This window comes from Borostomias antarcticus, assembly GCF_949987555.1.
Source record: "Borostomias antarcticus genome assembly, chromosome: 18".
NCBI classification, from domain to species: domain Eukaryota; kingdom Metazoa; phylum Chordata; class Actinopteri; order Stomiiformes; family Stomiidae; genus Borostomias; species Borostomias antarcticus.
Genome location: NC_140251.1, coordinates 13,939,095 through 13,959,687, shown reverse-complemented (window position 1 = coordinate 13,959,687; position 20,593 = coordinate 13,939,095). Strand labels below are relative to the sequence as shown.

General features: G+C 44.0%; 1 protein-coding gene across 1 annotated transcript in view; it reads left to right on the top strand.

Moving 5' to 3' along the window:
* Positions 1-12,414, top strand: part of LOC311321209 (A-type voltage-gated potassium channel KCND2-like) — a gene marked incomplete at both ends in the record, with an annotated part of 39,368 nt that extends 26,954 nt beyond the window's left edge. The window contains 5 exons of the mRNA XM_084453149.1: positions 5,189-5,351; positions 9,538-9,636; positions 10,568-10,663; positions 11,672-11,889; positions 12,234-12,414. Coding sequence (XP_084309275.1) covers positions 5,189-5,351; positions 9,538-9,636; positions 10,568-10,663; positions 11,672-11,889; positions 12,234-12,414 — 757 coding nt within the window. The remainder of the gene's footprint in view (positions 1-5,188; positions 5,352-9,537; positions 9,637-10,567; positions 10,664-11,671; positions 11,890-12,233) is intronic.
* Positions 12,415-20,593: the final 8,179 nt, after the last annotated feature.

Here is a 20,593-nt window from a genome sequence, read left to right as displayed (position 1 = left end):
AATGAGCTGTAAAAGGGATTGACATCTGAATTGGAATCATTCGAGTCGAAAGCAAACTGTTGTACATGAACTCCCATCAAGCGTGATATTAAAAGCGTAACTTTACATCCTCTCCCCTGGCTGTGGAAAAGGTCTGCCTGCTGGACCAGCATGATGGAAACCTAAGGCGAATGATTCAAGCAGCCGGCCATGGGCGCTAGACAACTTCATTTATAAAATAGTCAACCTCCCGCGTAGCGATACATTCACATTAGCTGGCTGTCCAGTGAGAGACATGTGGCTGTCACCGCCGCTGAGCAACGCTAATGTCCTCTTATAGCTGCATTCATCTTCTCCAACTCTGGGAAGGTAATGTTCTTCTCTGGTCCTTAACGCATTAGAGGGTCTTGTTTCCCTATCAGTCACTCACCCACCTGTAACCCCACCAGCTGACCGGCCCACCCCTGTAGTGGTGTCACGTATGACATTTAGAGAAACACAAGACGTCAACCGAGGTTCATGATTGGTTATCCCACATCGTTTGAACCAGCCGCACTCTTATCTCTCTGGTAAGGCTCCCCCTGGCCTGATGCTGACTGATGGTCATTCACAACCACGGCCAGGCTGTGTTCTAGCAATTCTGGTAATTTTCCTGTTTGTGCTCTGCACTATTAATTGCGTTGGAGGAAATTGAGTATGCTGCCTCATTATTTGTTGCTATTGAACTACGACCGCTTCTCAGCGCAGAGCAGAAAGAGTGTGTAAGGCATTCAATGTTTACTAATGGGCAGTGAGGCGGACCACTGCTGGGAGCGTGAGCTGGGCCTGGGGGGACCTGGGGGGGCCTGGAGGGACCTGGGGAGGCCTGGAGGGACCTGGGGAGGCCTGGGGAGGCCTGGGGGGGCCTGGAGGGACCTGGGGAGGCCTGGAGGGACCTGGGGAGGCCTGGGGAGGCCTGGGGGGGCCTGGGGGGGACCTGGAGGGGCCTGGGGAGGCCTGGGGGGGCCTGGGGGGGACCTGGAGGGACCTGGGGAGGCCTGGAGGGACCTGGGGGGACCTGGGGGGGCCTGGGGAGGCCTGGAGGGACCTGGGGAGGCCTGGAGGGACCTGGGGGGACCTGGGGAGGCCTGGAGGGGCCTGGGGGGGCCTGGGGAGGCCTGGAGGGACCTGGAGGGGCCTGGGGGGGCCTGGGGAGGCCTGGAGGGACCTGGGGGACCTGGGGGGGCCTGGGGGGGCCTGGGGGGGCCTGGAGGGACCTGGAGGGGCCTGGGGGGGCCTGGAGGGACCTGGAGGGGCCTGGAGGGACCTGGGGGGGCCTGGGGGGGCCTGGGGGGACCTGGGGAGGCCTGGAGGGACCTGGAGGGACCTGGAGGGAACTGGAGGGACCTGGGGAGGCCTGGAGGGGCCTGGAGGGACCTGGGGAGGCCTGGGGAGGCCTGGGGGGACCTGGGGGGGCCTGGGGAGGCCTGGAGGGACCTGGGGGGGCCTGGGGGGACCTGGGGAGGCCTGGAGGGACCTGGAGGGACCTGGGGAGGCCTGGGGGGACCTGGGGAGGCCTGGGGAGGCCTGGAGGGACCTGGGGGGACCTGGGGAGGCCTGGGGAGGCCTGGAGGGACCTGGGGGGACCTGGGGGGGGGCTGGGGGGACCTGGGGGGACCTGGGGGGGGGCTGGGGGGACCTGGGGGGGCCTGGAGGGACCTGCTGAAGTGACAGAGCTGAGGATAAAAGATCCAGAAGACAGTTTTATTTTAGATTTACATTGAGTGTAGACAGCCTTACTGCCTCACTGCAGACGGGTGCATTCATCTCACTAATGGGCCTGTTCTGTACCTTCTGATATATGCTGCACACCATTTCTTCTGCTCATGTCTTCTGAACATGTGAATGATGTTGGAAAATGATGAGCGTAGAGTAAGAGACTTTATTTTATTTGATCAGGAGGGATAATGTGCATTGATGAACATTTTGTGATAAAATGTAAACGCGCCCAATTATGTGCAAATGCACCCAATTATGTACATGTGCATAAGTAAGATACAACATTTTAAAACACTTACCAATACAATATCACAAAGCACCAAAAACCCCAACATTTCTATGGCACTTCTTGTTAAATTTTTAGATGCGTAATTAGAGTCCCTTCTATTCCCTTGTGACCCATACTGTACACGTTTGTATTAGCTACACAATGACTTAGTAGACCAAGGCTTACTTCCCACATAATTCATACAGTGATTCTTAGTACCTTCAAGATAAAACCCATAGGCATATCTCCAGGTTTCTGCTAAAGGTTAAAAATTGTGGGTGAGGATCCAATCCTATACCACTAGACCAGACCCTAATACACAAATTGCAATCAAGTGAGTTGTGAGCAATTTAAGTTTTTAGAAACCTCTTCCAAACAAATGTTTTATCATTAACTATTTGATAAATGCTATTAAATCAAATATTGTACTGGAGAGATATACATTTTAAACGTGCAGTAGCAAGTAAATACAAAAGGAGTTAGTTAAAAGCTAAAGTGAAGAGATACGTTTTTTGCTTTCTTTTAAAACTATTTAGCGACCAATTACTTTTGGTCCCTTAAAAAGGAAGGGGGCGGGGGGCATGTATAAAATTGTATGTAATTTCTACACTGTTCACCTGATTTGAATGTAAATACCCTCAAATTAAAGCAATGACCAATCTTGTACATGAGACAACATGTCTTAAATTTGATAAGATTGTCCTAACAAAGAAGTCCATATTAATTCAGAATTTTACAATGATGGAAGGTTCCGTTTTGTTGTTTATATAAAGACAAGTTTACAGGACTTGTGGAGTTGGCGATAGACCAGGTAGTTAAACAGTAGTTGATGTGGGACAAGATGAGAGAGATGCTGTATATTCTTGCAGCTTTTGTAGACATATGGTTTCTGAGATGCTGAAAGTTGACCAGTGTGAATTTGAGATATTGCATACTTTTTAAATATGTCCTTTAAATGTGAGATTACAATCAATCCAAATACTTAGATATCTTTATTCAGAGGAATTGATACAGTGCATCCGGAAAGTGCTCACTTCACTTTTTCCACATTTTGTTACTGTATGTTACAGCCTTATTTCAAAATGGATTAAATTATTTTTCCCATCAATCTTTGTACACACAATAACCCATAATGACCGTGTAAAAAAAAAAAAGCTTTGTATAATTTTTTGTAAATGTATGAAACCCCCCCGTAAATATCACATTTACATACTGTAGGTAGCCTATTCACACCCTTCGCTCAGTACTGTGTTGAGGCACCTTTGGGAGCGATTACAGCCTCAAGTCTTCTTGGGTATGATGCTACAAGCTTGGCACACCTGTATCTGGGGTATTTCTCCCCTTCTTCTCTGCAGATCCTCTCAAGCTCTGTCAGGTTAGATGGGCTCCACTCCAAGCAGGCTGTCATGTGCCTTTTACTGAGGAGTGGCTTCCGTCTGGCCACTCTACCATAAAGGCCTGATTGGTGGAGTGCTGCAGAGATGGTTGTGCTTCTGAAAGGCTCTCCCATCTCCACAGAGGAACGCTGAAACTCTGTCAGAGTGTCCATGATCACCAGAGTGATCATGTCAGAGTGACCATCGGGTTCTTGGTCACCTCCCTGACCCAGGCCCTTCTTCCCCGATTGCTCAGTTTATCCGGGCGGCCAGCTCTAGTAAGGGTCCCGCTGGTTCCAAACTTCTTCCATTTAAGAGTGATGACGGCCACTGTGTTCTTTGGAACTATCAATGCTGCAGATTCTTTTCTGTACCCATTCCCAGATGTCTCTGAGGTTTATGGACAATTTCCTTGACTTCCTGGTTTGGTGTTGGCTCTCACATGCACTGTCAACTGTGGGTTATTACTACTTTACATACTGTACAGTACAGTAGAAAAGTTTGTGCTTTTCCAAATCACATCCAATCAATTGCATTTACCACAGGTGGACTCGACTAATCTAATCACTGCCAAAGGTGCCTCAACAAAGTACTGAGTAAAGTGTCTGAATATTTATGTACATTTGATATGTATGTATATATATATATATATATATATATATATATACAGTATATGTATACATACATATATATATATAAGGCTGTAACAATGAAGGGGTGAGTACTTTCCGGATGCACATGAAGAAGAGGTCATGTGATTCATGTGAAGTTATCAGGCAGGGTTGGGGGCTGGGCTTCTATTTCAGCTTGACTCTTTCAACACATCCAACATCCAGTTCCTGATTCACTGCATTTTACAGCTAGGGTTAAACGTTAATTTTATTCAAGGACCACCAAATACAAGCGCCCTCCTGTATTCTAAAGAGGGTTCTGTCTCACTATGAACTATACTTTGCTTTCTCTGAATGTGACTCGACTCGCTGTGTCTCTCTCTGGCGCTGTGGTTCGGCTGGTCTCAGGGGAGTGCAGTGTGCTTCGTCACTGTGGGGAAGCGTTAGTCTGCGCCAGCAGGTGTGTAATTATATATGAAACATGGTTTTAAAGAGGAGCAGCGTGGGATCGGGGAAGTAGGCCAGCCGGCAACTTCAGAAAAGTTATCTTTATTGTTTCCCACAGGAGATGTGACTTTTTAATGTGTATGCATAAAATATTCATGTCATCAGAAGTATTTACAGGACTATTAATAGGCATACAGAATGCTTAAACAGTTAGATCCGTAGTGCAGTAAACAAAATGAAGATATAAGCCTTCCTTAAAAGGCGTGATATTATCAGCTGGGGAAAATCCCCAAAAGAGCATCATTGTTGGCCGAGAGTACGATCACCACCAGCCGTTCCCCGACATCCTCAGCATCTGCCAGCACTCAAGAGAGAAGGGAAGACCCGTGTCAGAGTTATGCTTAATAATGTCCAAAACTCCCATCTGAGAGACCCCCTCCACACACACACACACACACACACCTCCAATATGTCTGTTTTTGGCTGTAGTACCAATACCAGACAGGCCTGTCAGCTCCAGCCCATGACAACAGGAACTGAACTCTGCCATCCCCTATCTGAGTAGGCTGCTTCATGAAAATGCATAATCTGAATACCACTCCTTTTACATTATGTCTAGTTTAATGCATAGTTTAATGTACTGTCTTCTTAACATTGTAAAGTGCATGTACTGTAATTCATCTTGTGTTAACTTGATGCAATTTGCCCCTTAATAAACTTGAACTTGTAATTGCTTCTCTGTTTTTCAGGTATGGTGACATGGTGCCCAAAACCATCGTTGGGAAGGTGTTTGGGTCCATCTGTTCCCTGAGTGGGGTGCTGGTCATTGCCTTGCCTGTCCCCGTCATCGTGTCAAACTTCAGCCGCATCTACCACCAGAGCCAGCGGGCAGAGAAACGACGGGCACAAAAGGTGACTTTTTACCTCACTTTCTGTCCAAACCCCAAACCACAAACAAGAAGCTTCCAAAAACACATCAAATGTGTTTGTGTGTGTGCATGCTGTATGTCTGTGTGTGTGTGTGTGTGTGTGTGTGTGTGTGTGTGTGTGTGTGTGTGTGTGTGTGTGTGTGTGTGTGTGTGTGTGTGTGCGCGCGCATGTGTGTGAGTGTTTCGGTCTCCCCCCAAAACTGCACCATTCTGAGCCGCACCAGACTATTGACGCCATTCAATTCGATTGCTTGGCATGTTGGATACATTGGATAGCTTATGATTGGTCACATTGTCCTGTAAATACTACTTTAAATATATGTTAATGCCATTGAAATAGATGACCTTTAATAGTCTATGGGGAGCGTTAATACCTACTGTATACTCATTTATAGGGATGCATTAATCCAGCCATCCCAACATTGACTTCATATCAAATGAACCTTGGATAGTCCTGTACATTACTTATTCCTTGAACCTGCTAGAAAACTACATTGACTGTAATAACACAATGTATAACACATTGACTGTAATAACACAATGTACAACACATTGACTGTAATAACACAATATATAACACATTGACTGTAATAACACAATGTGCCTTCGTATAACGCAATGTGAGACTTTGTTTACTATTGTAAGAGTAGAGAATATTTGAAGGAATAGAAAGAATGACAAATCTTTTGCCGCATGTTGGCTATATTTTGATGATCTGTGCACTTTTAGACACATCTCTAAAGTTATGAGAACGAACCCAGCAGTTTCCCCTGGCGGTTATTTCTGCAATACAATTCACACCCACAACACTATTTATGTCTGTCCAACATTTTGACGGTTTTCTGCCAAGTCAGAAAAGTTTGCACTCACAAAATTATAATCACAATTCCTTCCTTTAGGCCTTGTTCCCTGTCCCATCTTAAAATGTAATCCTCCTTCTACTTTAGAACACGTTTTGGGGGTACTGAGTCAGAACAGACTGTTTTCATAAACAGACGCTGGAAATAGACTTACCTTGCCAGAGGCAAAAAAAAATCAAACAAATTATTATTACGTTTTACTTATATTAAGTACTAGTAACTGTTCATAGTGTGAGGCAAACTTGTTTAAAGCTCAATGAGAACTTTTTTATGGTTCAATATTCACCTTTACTTGCTATTAGTTTATGAATTGGCCTTAGCAAGACCCCAAAAATATTTTTCGTGACATGAGACAGCATGAGACCCTGTGAATTTATTATTTTAGTATTTCGGTGTACTGGCTAGTACACTGGCGGGAAATCTTGTGGTGGAAACGGAAGTGGCACATTTCGCATGTCACAATATCAGGAAGACAACAAACACTTCACCCCACAAAACGAAATCTACCTGCACATAAAAGAAAGAAGACTGGTATTTGCCTGCATTGAAGCCATCCTTCCAGAAAGTAGCTACAATCTTCCAATCCAGTCTGCGCCACGCGTGTTTGTTATAATTTTTTTCCCATCATTACAGCGAGTGAGTGGGAGATTGTGGGAAGTGTGGTTCTTAAAACGCAGTGCCAATTTTATCACGACCAGAGGGGCTGCCAAAGTGCCGAGTTGTCTTATATAGCTCTAAATAGAATATTATTGGATAATATTTGATATCCATGAAAGCCCATGATTTTTGTGCGTGGCTGTAAGACAGCGCACCATAGATAGCATTTGTCTGGTTGTCTGTCCCTCCCTCCCTCCGTCCCGTTGTTGACCTGCAGTTCTATGTTGCAACCACAAGAGTCAGTAGTCCCAGCACACCAAAATAAATACACTATGACGCCACGCAGTTTCAAGTTCCTCGATAATATAGCGGATAGGGCATCTGCCTTCCATGCGGAAGGTCAGGCATTCAAGACCCGGTGGGGAAGATTTTTTTTTCGTCACTGGATGTTATAGAAGCTATGTAAAAATGTTCAGAGTAAGTTAATTTAGCAATAGAAATCCATAAGCCTAGAGCCAATGGGCCTAGGATATAGACAATAAACTACCGGTGGAATGGTGGTTGAGCAATAGCAGGAGCATTCCGGATTACTAGCGGACCGCTGTCTCTGACGCTAATAATCTGCCAGAGGTCCGCTTGCCATTCGATGTGCAAATGGCCAGGAACCCGACAGCGGATTCGGACGGAGGTCCACCAACGGATGTGGCCAGAGGTCCACTAGCTCGTCCATCAGGGACCCGCTGTAGGTCCGCTAGCCTTGTGTTCAGGGGTCGAAATTAACTTTTCAGCTCACCAGCCAAATGTCTGGTAGATGAAAAATTCTACCCCCCAAACCTTTTTTTTTACCAGCCAAAAAATAAAAATGTATATAGAGCCTTTTTGTGTTGGAGAGAAAGAGGGTAGGGTTGGGGAGTGGGCACCCCTGAACCTATCTGGAAACAAGCGGGGGCGGAATTGCAAAGTTCTGAGGGCACGTTTTGCGTCGCGTAGACACACAGTACATTTGATCTGCATAATAATTGCATTATGGTGGTGAATTAAAAGTGGTTATAGCAGATTCCTGGTGCCACAGCTCCACAGCACAGGTGGGGTGGTAGTCCTGAAGTGTCCCCCACTGAAAATATTAATCTACTGTGACAAGTAGCCAACCGTTAGCTAAATAACAAACTACTAAGCTAACTATTCCATAGGAATGAGCCCTAACCATGCCAGCTGGGCAAGTTGACTTTGCTAGCCACCTACCTAACTTAGAGCTAATGATATTGTACTGCTCGTTTGCTGCAACATATCAACTGATCACTTGTCAAAACAAATTTCACAAAACTGTTTATGCTAGCCAACAATCTCAAATAAATGTTAAGCTTGTTCGGCTATCTGGCACAATGGTTAGCTACATTAGTTAGTAAGTGAGAGACAGTCCCAGTCAGCTAATGTAGCATAGCTTTAGATGACAAGTTTGCTAGCTGTGATTACCTTGATCACCAACATCTATCAACGTGACACAAATGTTAGATAATTAGTAGTGTAGTAACTGTACCTAGCAGGTCAGATAGTCCCCCAAATCATTTTACAGCTTGTTTTGTTTATGATGCACAGCAGCAAGCGGATCCACCGTGCGAGAGAGAGTGCTCTTTCCACGCTCGGTTCAAGCACCGTTCATTCCCTTGTGCGCTCACTGTGCTGTATGAGCCAAGGCTATCTTACTCGCGCAGAGCCAATGCTGATATTTTATTGCAAAAAAAGTAATCCATGCTATGAGCCACAGGGGTTGATATTTTGTTAAGCGCTGAACCATCAATGCTGATATTTTGTTGCAAAAAACATCACCTGCCAAAGTGGCTTCCAAAACATATACGCCAAATTAAAAAATATACACGCATTTGGCACTTGGCAGGTGTTAATTTCGAACTCTGCTTGTGTTATCTAGGTTTATCCCTTACCTTTGTCCATAAACAGTAGTTGAACCAATTGCAGCAAAATAGCTAACGTTACAGGAATCATCAGTGTAACTGCTTTAGCCACTGACCACTACCATTAATGTTATGGAAGCTGCTGCTAGTTGTTGTGAGCTCATGAGCTAACTGGCTATCCCGTTCTTATTGTGCTGGATTAGAATTGGAAGCATTGGAACTGGTGTGCCCAAGCAACAAGACCTATCTTAATTTATCAGACATTATTTCATGTCATTTCAATTCACAGCTATTTCAGTGGCATGACTAGCTTCCGTCCTACCAGTCCTGCACAGAAACAAGCCAACCACGCACATAAGCCAGGCTGGACCTGGCCTGGTTTACATGTTATAGGCTATTGTTGTGAGTCATTCCGAGTAGGCTGTATGTTGATATTTGCCAACACAACAGACACTGGAAATCTAATGCATGGACATAGACATCTGTTGCTTTTACATTAGCCTATGTATTTACAGGGAAAATTGGAATTAGAAAATCAGTTCACTGTGCGGCCACAGTCCACTGATGTGTGTGTGCGTGTCTGTGTGTGTCTGTGTGTGTGTGTGTGTGTGTGTGTGTGTGTGTGTGTGTGTGTGTGTGTGTGTGTGTGAGACAATGCACCTCTTCTAAATCAGCTGACTGCAAAGCTTACAAGGTGGTTTCAGGCAGCGCTCTCTCTGACTCCTGCCCTTCCAGTGAAGGGAGAGCCAGCCAGCACAGACTCTCCGGAGCGATTTAAACAGAGGTGTGTTTGTTCAAACAGATATCGCGGATTGCTAAAATCCGTGCAACGAAGAGCCGGGGCACTAACGCTTATATGCGCTACAAACACAATGGGCTCCTGAACGACCTACTGGAGGAGGTAACGAGACCACGGCGGGGTCGACCGGGCGTGACTGGTGCATGCCGCTCTGCTCTGGGCCATCCCGAACACACAGGGGCTTCTCATGCCACGGCGGAGGGGCTGCTCACACCTTTACACACAGGGCTGCCGTCATTCCAATGCTTCAATGTAGTCGTCCTCTCTAACAGCACCACTCACGCCTCTAAGCTGCAGCATTGACATACTATCTCGCTCTCTCCGTCTCTAGTATCTCTCTCTTTTTCTCTCTCTCTCTCTCTCAACGCTCTCTCTGGTTTGGCCATGTAGCTGGAGGTCCAGGGGGACTACTCTCCAGCTCCCACTGCTGGGGGAGACCTGCATTACACACCGACGTAACTCATGAGGACTCCGCTGCATGTCTGTCCAACAGGGTTTGGAGGGGACGGGAGGAAGCACAGATGTAGCCTCTTCATGTGGAGGGCGTCCGCTCCGCCTACATCTCCTCTAAACTCCATTTTTCTTTATTTCTGTGTTGTTTACATTGCTGACAGGGCATCGTGTTGATAGAGCTTTATTTCTTAAGACTAACATGCACAGCATACTGTAACACCACCCAAGAACCATTGAGGGCCTCATCGATGTGTTTTTGTTTAAGATTGCAGTTGTGTTTAGAAGAATTAAGTGTTAAGGACCACCTTTATGTCCAGGTACCTGTATTCGAAAATGACATTTCTAATTTGAAACAGGCATTTTACCCCTTGTCACAAAATCTGATATATATAACCGAGAAATATTTATTTACATCCATGCACTTCTAAAATGTCTCCCATCTTGCCAGGTTCTCAGTCGGGGCAGTGTGTGTTCTCCGTTGTATGTTGTGTGCGCCCTCTCCCTCCTCAGCTGGCCCATGTGTGACCCCCACGCTGACCTCTGACCTCCCTCATTCATATCCCCTGTTTATCTCCTCAAGGCCTGTAAGGAGGCAGGGCAGGTCCTCATCGGAAAGTCCAACCCTCCGTTTGACTGCCATCATCACCACCTGCTCCACTGTCTTGAGAAAACCACGGTAAACCCAACACGCAAACACGCATTGACCTCTGACCTGTACACTCTGTCTCTCCTCTCCTCCACTAGCTGAACTTATCATCTGTAACCTATACTCACAGCAGCTGGTGTATTTGCACCATAGCTGAGAATTATTTATATATATTTTTTATTCTTATAACAGATCGTTTTGCATATGAAGTTATGAATTCTTTGTATTGTCTTTACAAGTTTATATCCCTGGTTACAGCTTTCAAATATAGCCAGTATTCATTGGTTTTCATCCCAAGGACTGTTGCATGTGTTAAATGCAGGAGGTAAAAATCACTCTAAGTGGAAGCCAAAAATAAGATCTAGTCCTCCAGTCAGTAACATTATGCCCTCAAAACAGACAAACCCACGTCATAGTACACTATGTATAATTCAAAGAGATAAGAGCCCTACCTGTTAGCTATGACAGGGTTTTGGCCCAAGTCTGTGGAGAGTCTTCCTGCACTTGCCCGGGTAGTAAATCAATGTTCCAGAGACGGTCTCCTCCTCTCAGTAAAAGGCCTGAGCACCTGGGAAAGTGCCCAGAAAGTGTTCTTCCGATGCCGGGCACATGTTTACATCAGGAACTCTTAAGCTGTGTATTATAGATGACACAGTGCAATATACATGAGAATCAGAGTGGGAGGTTGGGGAGGAATCGTGACCTGAGACTGTGAATCAGCCCTGTGTGGTTTCACGCTGCCATCTGCTGGCCGACTCCCAGCCCTACAGGGAGCCTGACCTTCAAGTCCCGCTCGTTCATCAACAAGACAATGATGGAAATCGCATCACAGATGGTACTTGATGTGGACATCTGGGGCTATATAATTGTATTCCCAGGATATAGCTTTTTTAAATATATATGCGCCAATGTTTCCTTGCCTTTAGCGTTGATGTCATTAAAATCTTTGGCAATTACAGCACAGTGAGTAATGCAAGTAATGTGCTTAAGTGAGATTAATGCGTTGCCCTTTCAATGATCTTCACCCTTCTTCTCCAGAATCACGAGTTTGTGGATGAGCAGACGTTTGAGACCAACTGTATGGAGGTTTCCATGGTTAACAAGACGGGCTCCAGCTCGTCCTCGCTGTCCTCGTCTCCTCACGGTCTCTCCTCCTGCTGCTCCCGACGCCACCGGAACAAGAGCCTCAGTCTGCCCAACGCTAACAACCAGGAGCTCAGCACCATCCAGATCAGAGAGAGGCCGATGGCCAACAGGTAGGTCTCTCTCTCTGTCTCTCTCTCTCACACAGACACACACACACACACACAGACACACACACACACACACACACACACACACACACACCATCCAGATCAGAGAGAGGCCGATGGCCAACAGGTAGGTCTCTCTCTCCGTCTCTCTCTCTCTCTCACACACACACACACACACACAAACACACACACACACACACACACACACACACACACACCATCCAGATCAGAGAGAGGCCGATGGCCAACAGGTAGCTTCTCTCTCTCTGTCTCTCTCTCTCTCTCACACACACACACACACACACACGCACACTTGACCCTGTTTTTGTGTCTCCCGTCTGGTGTAGTCGTTCCAGCCTGAATGCCAAACTAGATGAGAATGTTTCCCTGAAGTGTGACCAGCCTTACATCACCCCCTCCGTGGTCAGCCTCCCCGCGCCCGCGGTGAGCGCGCCAGGCGGGGGCGGAGGCTCCACCAGCGCCGGCGTCTACTCACAGAGCAACATTGTCAGAGTGTCCGCCTTGTAGACGTTCAACACACCCGTCTGTCTGTTCTCAAGAAGCCCCTCGGTGCTGAGCAGGCAGTGAGAGAACCTGGAGCATCACCCTGCCAGGAGCTGGTGGGATTATCAGATTAGTAGAAGTCAGGGTTGGACATATTGAAGCGCTCCCATCTTCTGCTGGACTCAGCATGGGATAAGACTGGTGTTGCTGATGGCTGCGTTGGAGCAAGGGGACACAGAAGCCTTTCTCCTCCAAGCACAGGAGGGCAACGTGTTGGTGGAATTATTTGAATATCCTCCCATTGCCTGAAAAAAAACACAAAAAAAACCACCAAGATGAACTTTATTTTTTGGAAGATTTAAGTGTAGTTCTACATGTCGTCTTATAATTTAAGGATGGAAAGGGGGAGTATTTTTGGAGTTGTCGGTCAATTTCTTGTCTGGAGGTCTTTCTTGACAACAGACACACTCAAGACAAAGCACACGTACAGTAGATGCAAGCAGTGCAGGTCATCCTTGTGAATATTAGATCTGTCATGACCACAAATACACACACACACACACACACACACACACACACACACACACACACACACACACAGCAAACATACAATATTGGTCCTTGATCAATTTAATTAAACTAAGACTTCATTCACCGTTGTAAATTCAGATACTTTGTAACATCTGTTCTCTGGAATGAAAAGCCACTGTGAATATTCATGAACTGGATATCACTGCCAGTTGGATCTTTTCCGCGTTCAGAAATATGTGTGAAATGTGAAAGTGAGAGTAAAAATTACAAGACTCTGTTATGCTTACAGTACATGTCTGGGATGTTGAAAGGGAACCTAATGTGAAAACCAATCTCAGTAATGTAACTTGCGTATTTCACTTTGATTGACTTTCAATCAACTGTTGAGAGTTGTAGGCTAGATGTTAGTTACCAGATAAAAGATTGAATGTAATGTTCTTATGAATGACACTGATAAAAGCTCTCACATGGCTGTGTAGACCAAATAAGCCAGTGTGGTCCTCTAAATTTGAAGTTTTACACTTTCAGTAACACTAACATATTTATTGTTTTGTGTAATTTATTACATTGTCAATACACAGCCATGCCTGTAGTAACAGTGTAGTTGCATAGGAGCGGCTGTGTACATACAGTACTGTACATGGTATTACAATCTAGCGGTACATTATTACACAAGTTGAACAAGGTTCAAGAGCTCTCTAGGGGTAAATTAATACAAATATTAATCTTGTTGTGGTAACACAATTTTCAGATGCAATTTTGCCACACCCACTTACCCCTGCTGTATGGTTACATTGTAATTAATATGTACATGAAGTTAGTGTTACCAATCTTCAAAATTTAATTTCTAACCCTTATTCACTGCATTTTCTGAAAGTGAGACATTGGTAAATAGCACTGTGTTAAAAAGAAATCATTTTGTACATTTGTTTGTAAGAGTTGTAAATATCTGTTAATCTTCATGAAGCACACTTGAACCTTAATCCTCTGATTTCTAGGTTAAGTTAACAGTTCACATAATATTTGTCTGTTGAATTGAGGATGTGCATGCTTGCAATATTCAGTTTTATTCAATTAAAATGTCTGCTTCCTATTGGAGGTTTCGTATGTATCATAATGAGACAGGGGAGACATATAACGTCAGGAGAACAGTGAGTTTAATGAATTTCAGATCTTATGGACAATGTATATAGAATAAGGAGAAGCAACAAATAATCACAAATTGTGCATTTGGTGCAGTGGATAGAATAATAAATAGTTCTAATAAAAACACTCCACAAATGTCTTTTTTTTCCCCATTAGTTGATGTGTTGGACTGATGGTGGATGTGTTTCATAACCATGTTTTCCTTGACACAGTATTGTCCCCTAGAGGGTCCCAGGCCATGAGACAGAGCCTGATGATGCTCACACAGTAGGTTAGTACTGGCAGAGCAGGAGGGCATGTGAGGGCCTGGAAGGGCCCGGCCGTTGGTCCTGGACACCAGGTCCTCAGAGACCGTCAGGCCAGTCGTGGTTACGCAGAGCTGGGGCTGAGGGCTCAGGCCTGCCCTTTACACAGGAGCCTTTTGTTCTGGCCCACGCTGGGTCTCACAGTAGGATACACCTCGAGTGTTTAACTACTGAGAATGTGTGACAGCTTTCAACCCTCCTGAGAAACTGGTACAAAACCGTCCTTGTCGTGTCACACACACAAGGACATGCAATAAAGGAAAGAACAAAGACAACAAAAACATTTGTTTATGTGAAAGGACTCTTGACATCAGGGCCTAAAACGCCTTTATGCATAAGAACAGTCTATACCTATAATAACTCCTGAATGTGATGTCGGGAGTTTCAATATCTTATTCAAGCAGCTGTGATGATGGCCACCGACATCAGTGTGTTATATGACAGTACCATGACCAACATGATTTACAAACAACATGAGTTTATAAAACTATCCGTATGTGAGGGTTCACTGCAGCATAGGTTATTGGGCTGATGACGGATATCATACAGAAAACTGAGACGTTAAGGACTTTCAGAGATCCTGTTTAGTCCGCATCTGAAAAGCAGAAGAATTGAAAGCATGAAATTGAGTAATATAGGCTACATTATTCAAGCACATAATATATTGTAACTGCACAGTAGCCACACTATACCTGTGTTTTCTTTCATTAGCAAATGTAAATGTAGGGCTGTTCAAAAATCATTCAACAATGAAATTACAATCAGCAATCACTCACACCTCTCACGTAGATGCTCTGTACAAGACTAGGCTACCCCTGGATGTCTGGATGTAAACAAAGGAAGTTCACCAGGATCATTGTTATCAATGGTATCCATAATATGAGGAAAGTCAGAATAATGTAACCAGAGCGTTTGGCCATTTACTCTCATTTTTAGGGCTTTCTCTTTGCTGGCAAATGATGGCATGCAGACGGCACCGTCAACCTCCACACTTCGATCCTGGGTACTTTCGGGAACAGAATGGCTCGTGACGGGTAGAACAGAAAGCTGTGCGCACGGACCGGTGTCCTTGGACTCCAGAGAGCTTTCCCTTGTCCAAATCAATTAACATGACCGCGTCCGCTTTAGGATTGTCAACCTGCGGCGCGAATGAAAGTCGGGTCTGTTTAACCTTAGCCTACCTGGGGATAACTCTACTTTACTTTCCGTACTTTTTGACTCTTTTTTTCCTCCATATAAATGATTGCAACTTTGGGTGTTTTTAATTGTCCAGTTCGGAGTTCGGTCGTGCGCTGATGCCTGCTCCTTGTCTTTTTGATGTTTTCAAATTCCTCTTGATCTATTTTACTGTCTTTTAGTTTGAGTTTTTGTTGTCCGCCAGCTCGTCCATCGGGGACCCGCTGTAGGTTTGCTAGCCTTGTGTATTACCTTTGTCCAGAAACAGAAGTTGAACCAATTGCAACAAAATAGCTAACGTTACAGCAATCATCAGTGTAACTGCTTTAGCCACTGACCGCTACCATTAATGTTAAGGAAGCTGCTGCTAGTTGTTGTGAGCTCATGAGCTAACTGGCTATCCCGCTCTTATTGTGCTGGATTAGCATTGGAAGCATTGGAACTGATGTGTCCAGGCGACAAGACCTATCTTAATTGATCAGACATTATTTCATGTAATTTCAATTTACAGCTATTTCAGTGGCATGACTAGCTTCTGTCCGACCAGTCATGAACAGAAACAAGCCAGCCACGCACATAAGCCAGGCTTGACCTGGCCTGGTTTCAAGATGCCCTTGTTTCTTTAAAGCTAGTTCTTAATCAGCACAAAACCAAATTAATGTTGTTCTCTAAGGCAAAAGATCTTGACCCTGATAGTCTGCGCATAACTGCTGCAAATGGATCTATCATCGAGAGAGTCTCAGTATATAAATATCTTGGTATCTGGCTCAATGATAATTTCATATTGATAATCTTGTCAGCAAACTACTCCAGAAAATTGGCTACTTATGAATAGGACTAGTTTTCCATTGGTATGCAGGACGGGGATAATTGAAGCAGTCTTTTTATCTGTCCTGGATTATGGGGATGTAATCTATAGACATGCCTCTACTTCTACCCTTAGATCTAGACTCAGTTTACCACTCAGCTCTCAGGCTCATTACAGGCGCTAGCTATAACACTCATCACTGCTCTCTGGATGAGATGGTTGGCTGGCCCTCTCTTACCATGAGACGTGAGAAAAATTGTTTTTTTATTCATTTTAAGGCTCTTATTGGTAAACAACCACCTTACATTACTCTTATGCTGGACTGGAACTCTGGGTCATATCAAACCCGCTCCAGTGAGAGGTTCCTTCTCAAGGTTCCCCAGGCTTGTTCTAGCCTTGGTTTGATTGCTTTTGGTTTGGTTCGAGTGCTCCAATCTCATGGAATACCCTGCAAAGCTCTTTAAAATGTCTACCCTTCCTGCTTTTAGCCATTTTAAAACCATGATTTCTGAATTTTGCACATCTTTTTGTAATTGTTTTAGCTGAATTTATTGATTTTAGTCTGTTCTTATCTTATCCTATTTTAATTTTACTCTATTTTATGTTTTACGTTTAGTGTTATTATTGTCTTATTATTGTCATTCTTGTTTTATCGCTGCACTTTTTCTTACTGGTCGTCACTGAAAATGAGAGCAACCTCAGTGTCCTTCAAGTTTAAATGAAGGTTATTGAATTGAATCCCCTCTATGATGAGCTGTGTCAGAAGAAGGCTCTTTGAGCCACAGGCTCCTCCCACCCAGGTGCAATAGGGAGCCGTTCCTCTGTGTCTGCAGTAGTGTTGTCACGATACTGGAATTTCTAACTTCGATACGATACCTTGAAAAGTATCGATACTCGATACCATTTTCGATACCACGGGGAGAAATTGACAACATTGAGGGCATAACATTTTCGATTTTTTGACCTGCTGAAAGCAGACTGTCTTCCTCAGCCTCGACAGCGCTCCAGACACACGGTCTATATCCAGGCCCTTGCTAATGGCTAGGTGTAGGTTGTGCCCAAAGCAGGGGACCCATGTGAAGTCCTGCTGAAATGGTTTTTTGTTATTTGAGGCATTATCAGTGGTGATGCCAGCCATATTTGACATGTCCAGCTCCCATGTTTCATGTACCATCTCCTCCAACGCCTCCCTCAAGCTGTCCCCTGTGTGCTCTGAGTGCAGCCCAACACAGCCCAAACACCAGCTCTGAATGTCCCAGGATTCTGTTATAAACTGCAGAGTTACTGCCATGAATGTGGATGTGGCCCTGCTGGTCCACAGGTCAGTGGTGCATGAAAAGAAGGGTTTCCCCCCCAAGGCTCTCCATGATTTTATCTTTTGTTTAATTGTATAGGGTGGGGATTTCAGTGTACATGAAATGATTCCGTGAAGGAAGGGCATACTTGTTATTTAACTGTCCAAGAAGTTGTCTGAACCCAGGTTTCTCAACAGTATACACGGGGACCTGATCCATGCATATGTACTCTGCTACAGCCCTGTTCAGTTTCTTGGTTTCATTTGATTTTGCACAATACTTTCTTTGTTGTTCAAATACAGCTAGTAGGGTAGGCTGTGTGTGTGTCGCTTTTGTTGCTGGTCGATTCTCCTCAGCTTCTCTCTGGTACTATAAGAGAAGATAAATATCACACTTTTAAAAACCTTGGTTTCTCTTTAGATCCGACCTTTAAAAATAACTCTATTATCTAATCTAATCTTAGAAATTAAGTAAAGTTAATAGTACTGTGTGTTAAGCATAACAGCATCTAAGTTGATTTACTGACCATTAACTCAAGATTCCTCAGGCTTGATAGCTGGTGTTGTCCTGTTAGCCCAACAGCCATTCTCGAAGCTAAGCTAACTAGCTCTAGTTTACATCCATGAGCTAGCTAGTAGCTAGCTAGCTAATTCCCCTCAGCTATTCAGACGCCACATTGACTGCTTTGGCCCATTGCTGGATAGCTTTGAGGGGGATTAGCTAGCTTTGCTTCACGTTAGCTATCTTATCTACCACCCCCCCCCACACACACACACAGTCAATGCGGCATTTCGATAGCAAGCTCATGGATGTATTAAACTAGAGTTCATGTATTAAACTAAAGTTAATAGTTTACTGGGCCATTTTGTTTAATGTTTCAGTGATGTTGAAAGTGGAGCTGTCACCCTCTCTAAATTCTTTATAGAGATCCGCGTGTCGGTCCTTCAGGTGTTTTGCTAAATTTGTTGTGTTTGCACCTTTCACTGGCACTACTCTGGAACAACGCTTGCAAATGGGCTTCGTGGCATCTTTAGCTTTTCCTTCGTCATTTGCTTCAAACCCGAAGTACTTCCAAACAGCACTTCTGCCGTTTTCTTTATCCACGAGTCGCGGAGGCTCTGCACTTGCCATCTTAGGAGCGAGTGAGAGGATTTGACAAGACAGGTCTGTGAGGGGGAGGGGGCGGGGCCATGTGTGCAGAGCAGCAGCGTGTGTGTGCCTGTGTGTGTGTGCCTGTGTGTGTGTGCCTGTGTGTGTGTGTGCGCCTGTGTGTGAACAACTCGCTGTAGGAGAGAAGACAGAGCGAGAAAGCCAGCTGGTATCGATAGTGTGGAAAATATCGATATTGCGGGAAATTAGTATTGAAACTGTTTTAAATATTCAGAATCGATATGAATCGAAAAATCGATATTTTTGACAACACTAGTCTGCAGCCATCAGCCTACTGTACAGTATAACAGTGCCTGAGTGTTTCTGAGTGTTGTGGAGGTGTGCATGTACTGTATACAAGTGCATCTCAGAAAATGTGATTATTGTGGAAAGCTCATTTTCCATAATTTAATTCAAAAAGTGAAACTTTCATATATTATAGATTCATTGGACCTTTACAAACATGTCTGGTGCTAATTCCCCAATTAGATTTACTAAAAGTAAGCTGAATCATCCAAACAGTCTACTCAGAAAGATAATACATTGACTTTTATTACCTTTTAAAACTTGGGCCCTCGGGACGCAGCATTCAGTGGAAGTGCGCATGCGCAATGTTGTGCTTGAACACAGTAATAGCTAACTATTCCGGCGTCTATGGATATCTATCAATTCCGAGAAAACCAGAGAAAATGCTATGTATTGCTTTAAGGGAAATATTTCAAGGCTGATTGCCTCCATGCCACACTCCATGCTGATGCAGTCATTTGTGCAAAAGGAGCTCCGACCAAGTATTGAGTGTATAAATGAACATACTGAACATACTGTACAATCATAAAGATTAACACAGAAAAGGCTTGAAATATTTCACTTCGTGTAATGGATCTAAAATATATGAAAGTTTCACTTTTTGAATTAAATTACGGAAAATAATGAACTTTTTCACAATATTCTAATTTTTTGGGATGCACCTGTATATGTGTATTACTAGATATACGTGTATATGTATATGCGTATCACTACAGTAGATATATCTATACGGCCTGAATGTATGTATGTGTACTCCTAGACGTATATTTATAGACTGGATGTATGCATGTACATATACTATGTATTATATCCTGTACACATGCTGTACATACTGTAAGGATGTATAGTTCCTGTTCCACCTTCTTACCACTCTGCATCTAGTGTTTTTCTTTCTTTCCTTTTTTCCTAGGGGATCAATAAAGTATCTATCTATCTATCTATGTATCTATCTATCTATGTATCTATCTATCTATCTATCTATCTATCTATCTAATCGGTACCTACTCTCCTCTTGGTAAGTACTTTGAGATTTCTCGTAATGTAAAGCGCACTACAAATAAAATGCATTATTATTATTTTATTAGCACTCTGGAACAGGGACATTGCCACCCATCTCAGCAGAGGCTGAAACATCATCATGTGATGTACAGTATGTCAGATCATTTCTAAATCCTTCATTGTTGAGCACCTGTCTCTCACTCTGATCACTACTCAAAAGCAATTGAGAAAATGGACCCTAACATGATTTTTAGGATTATAATATAAAAGTTAAATAAAACAATTTGATGGATGATATGTTCTTAACTTATCGAGCGCATGAAGTGCAAACAGAGCGAAATCATTGGCAGAAAGTATTTATTGTGTATTCACGTAACAGTCAACAGGCAAGCTGGAACTGTACATACTTTACTGAAATCTAATGACACTAAGAGGATTATGTATTCATATTCATCATGAAGTCAAATAATGAGAAAAAAGGTGCAGGT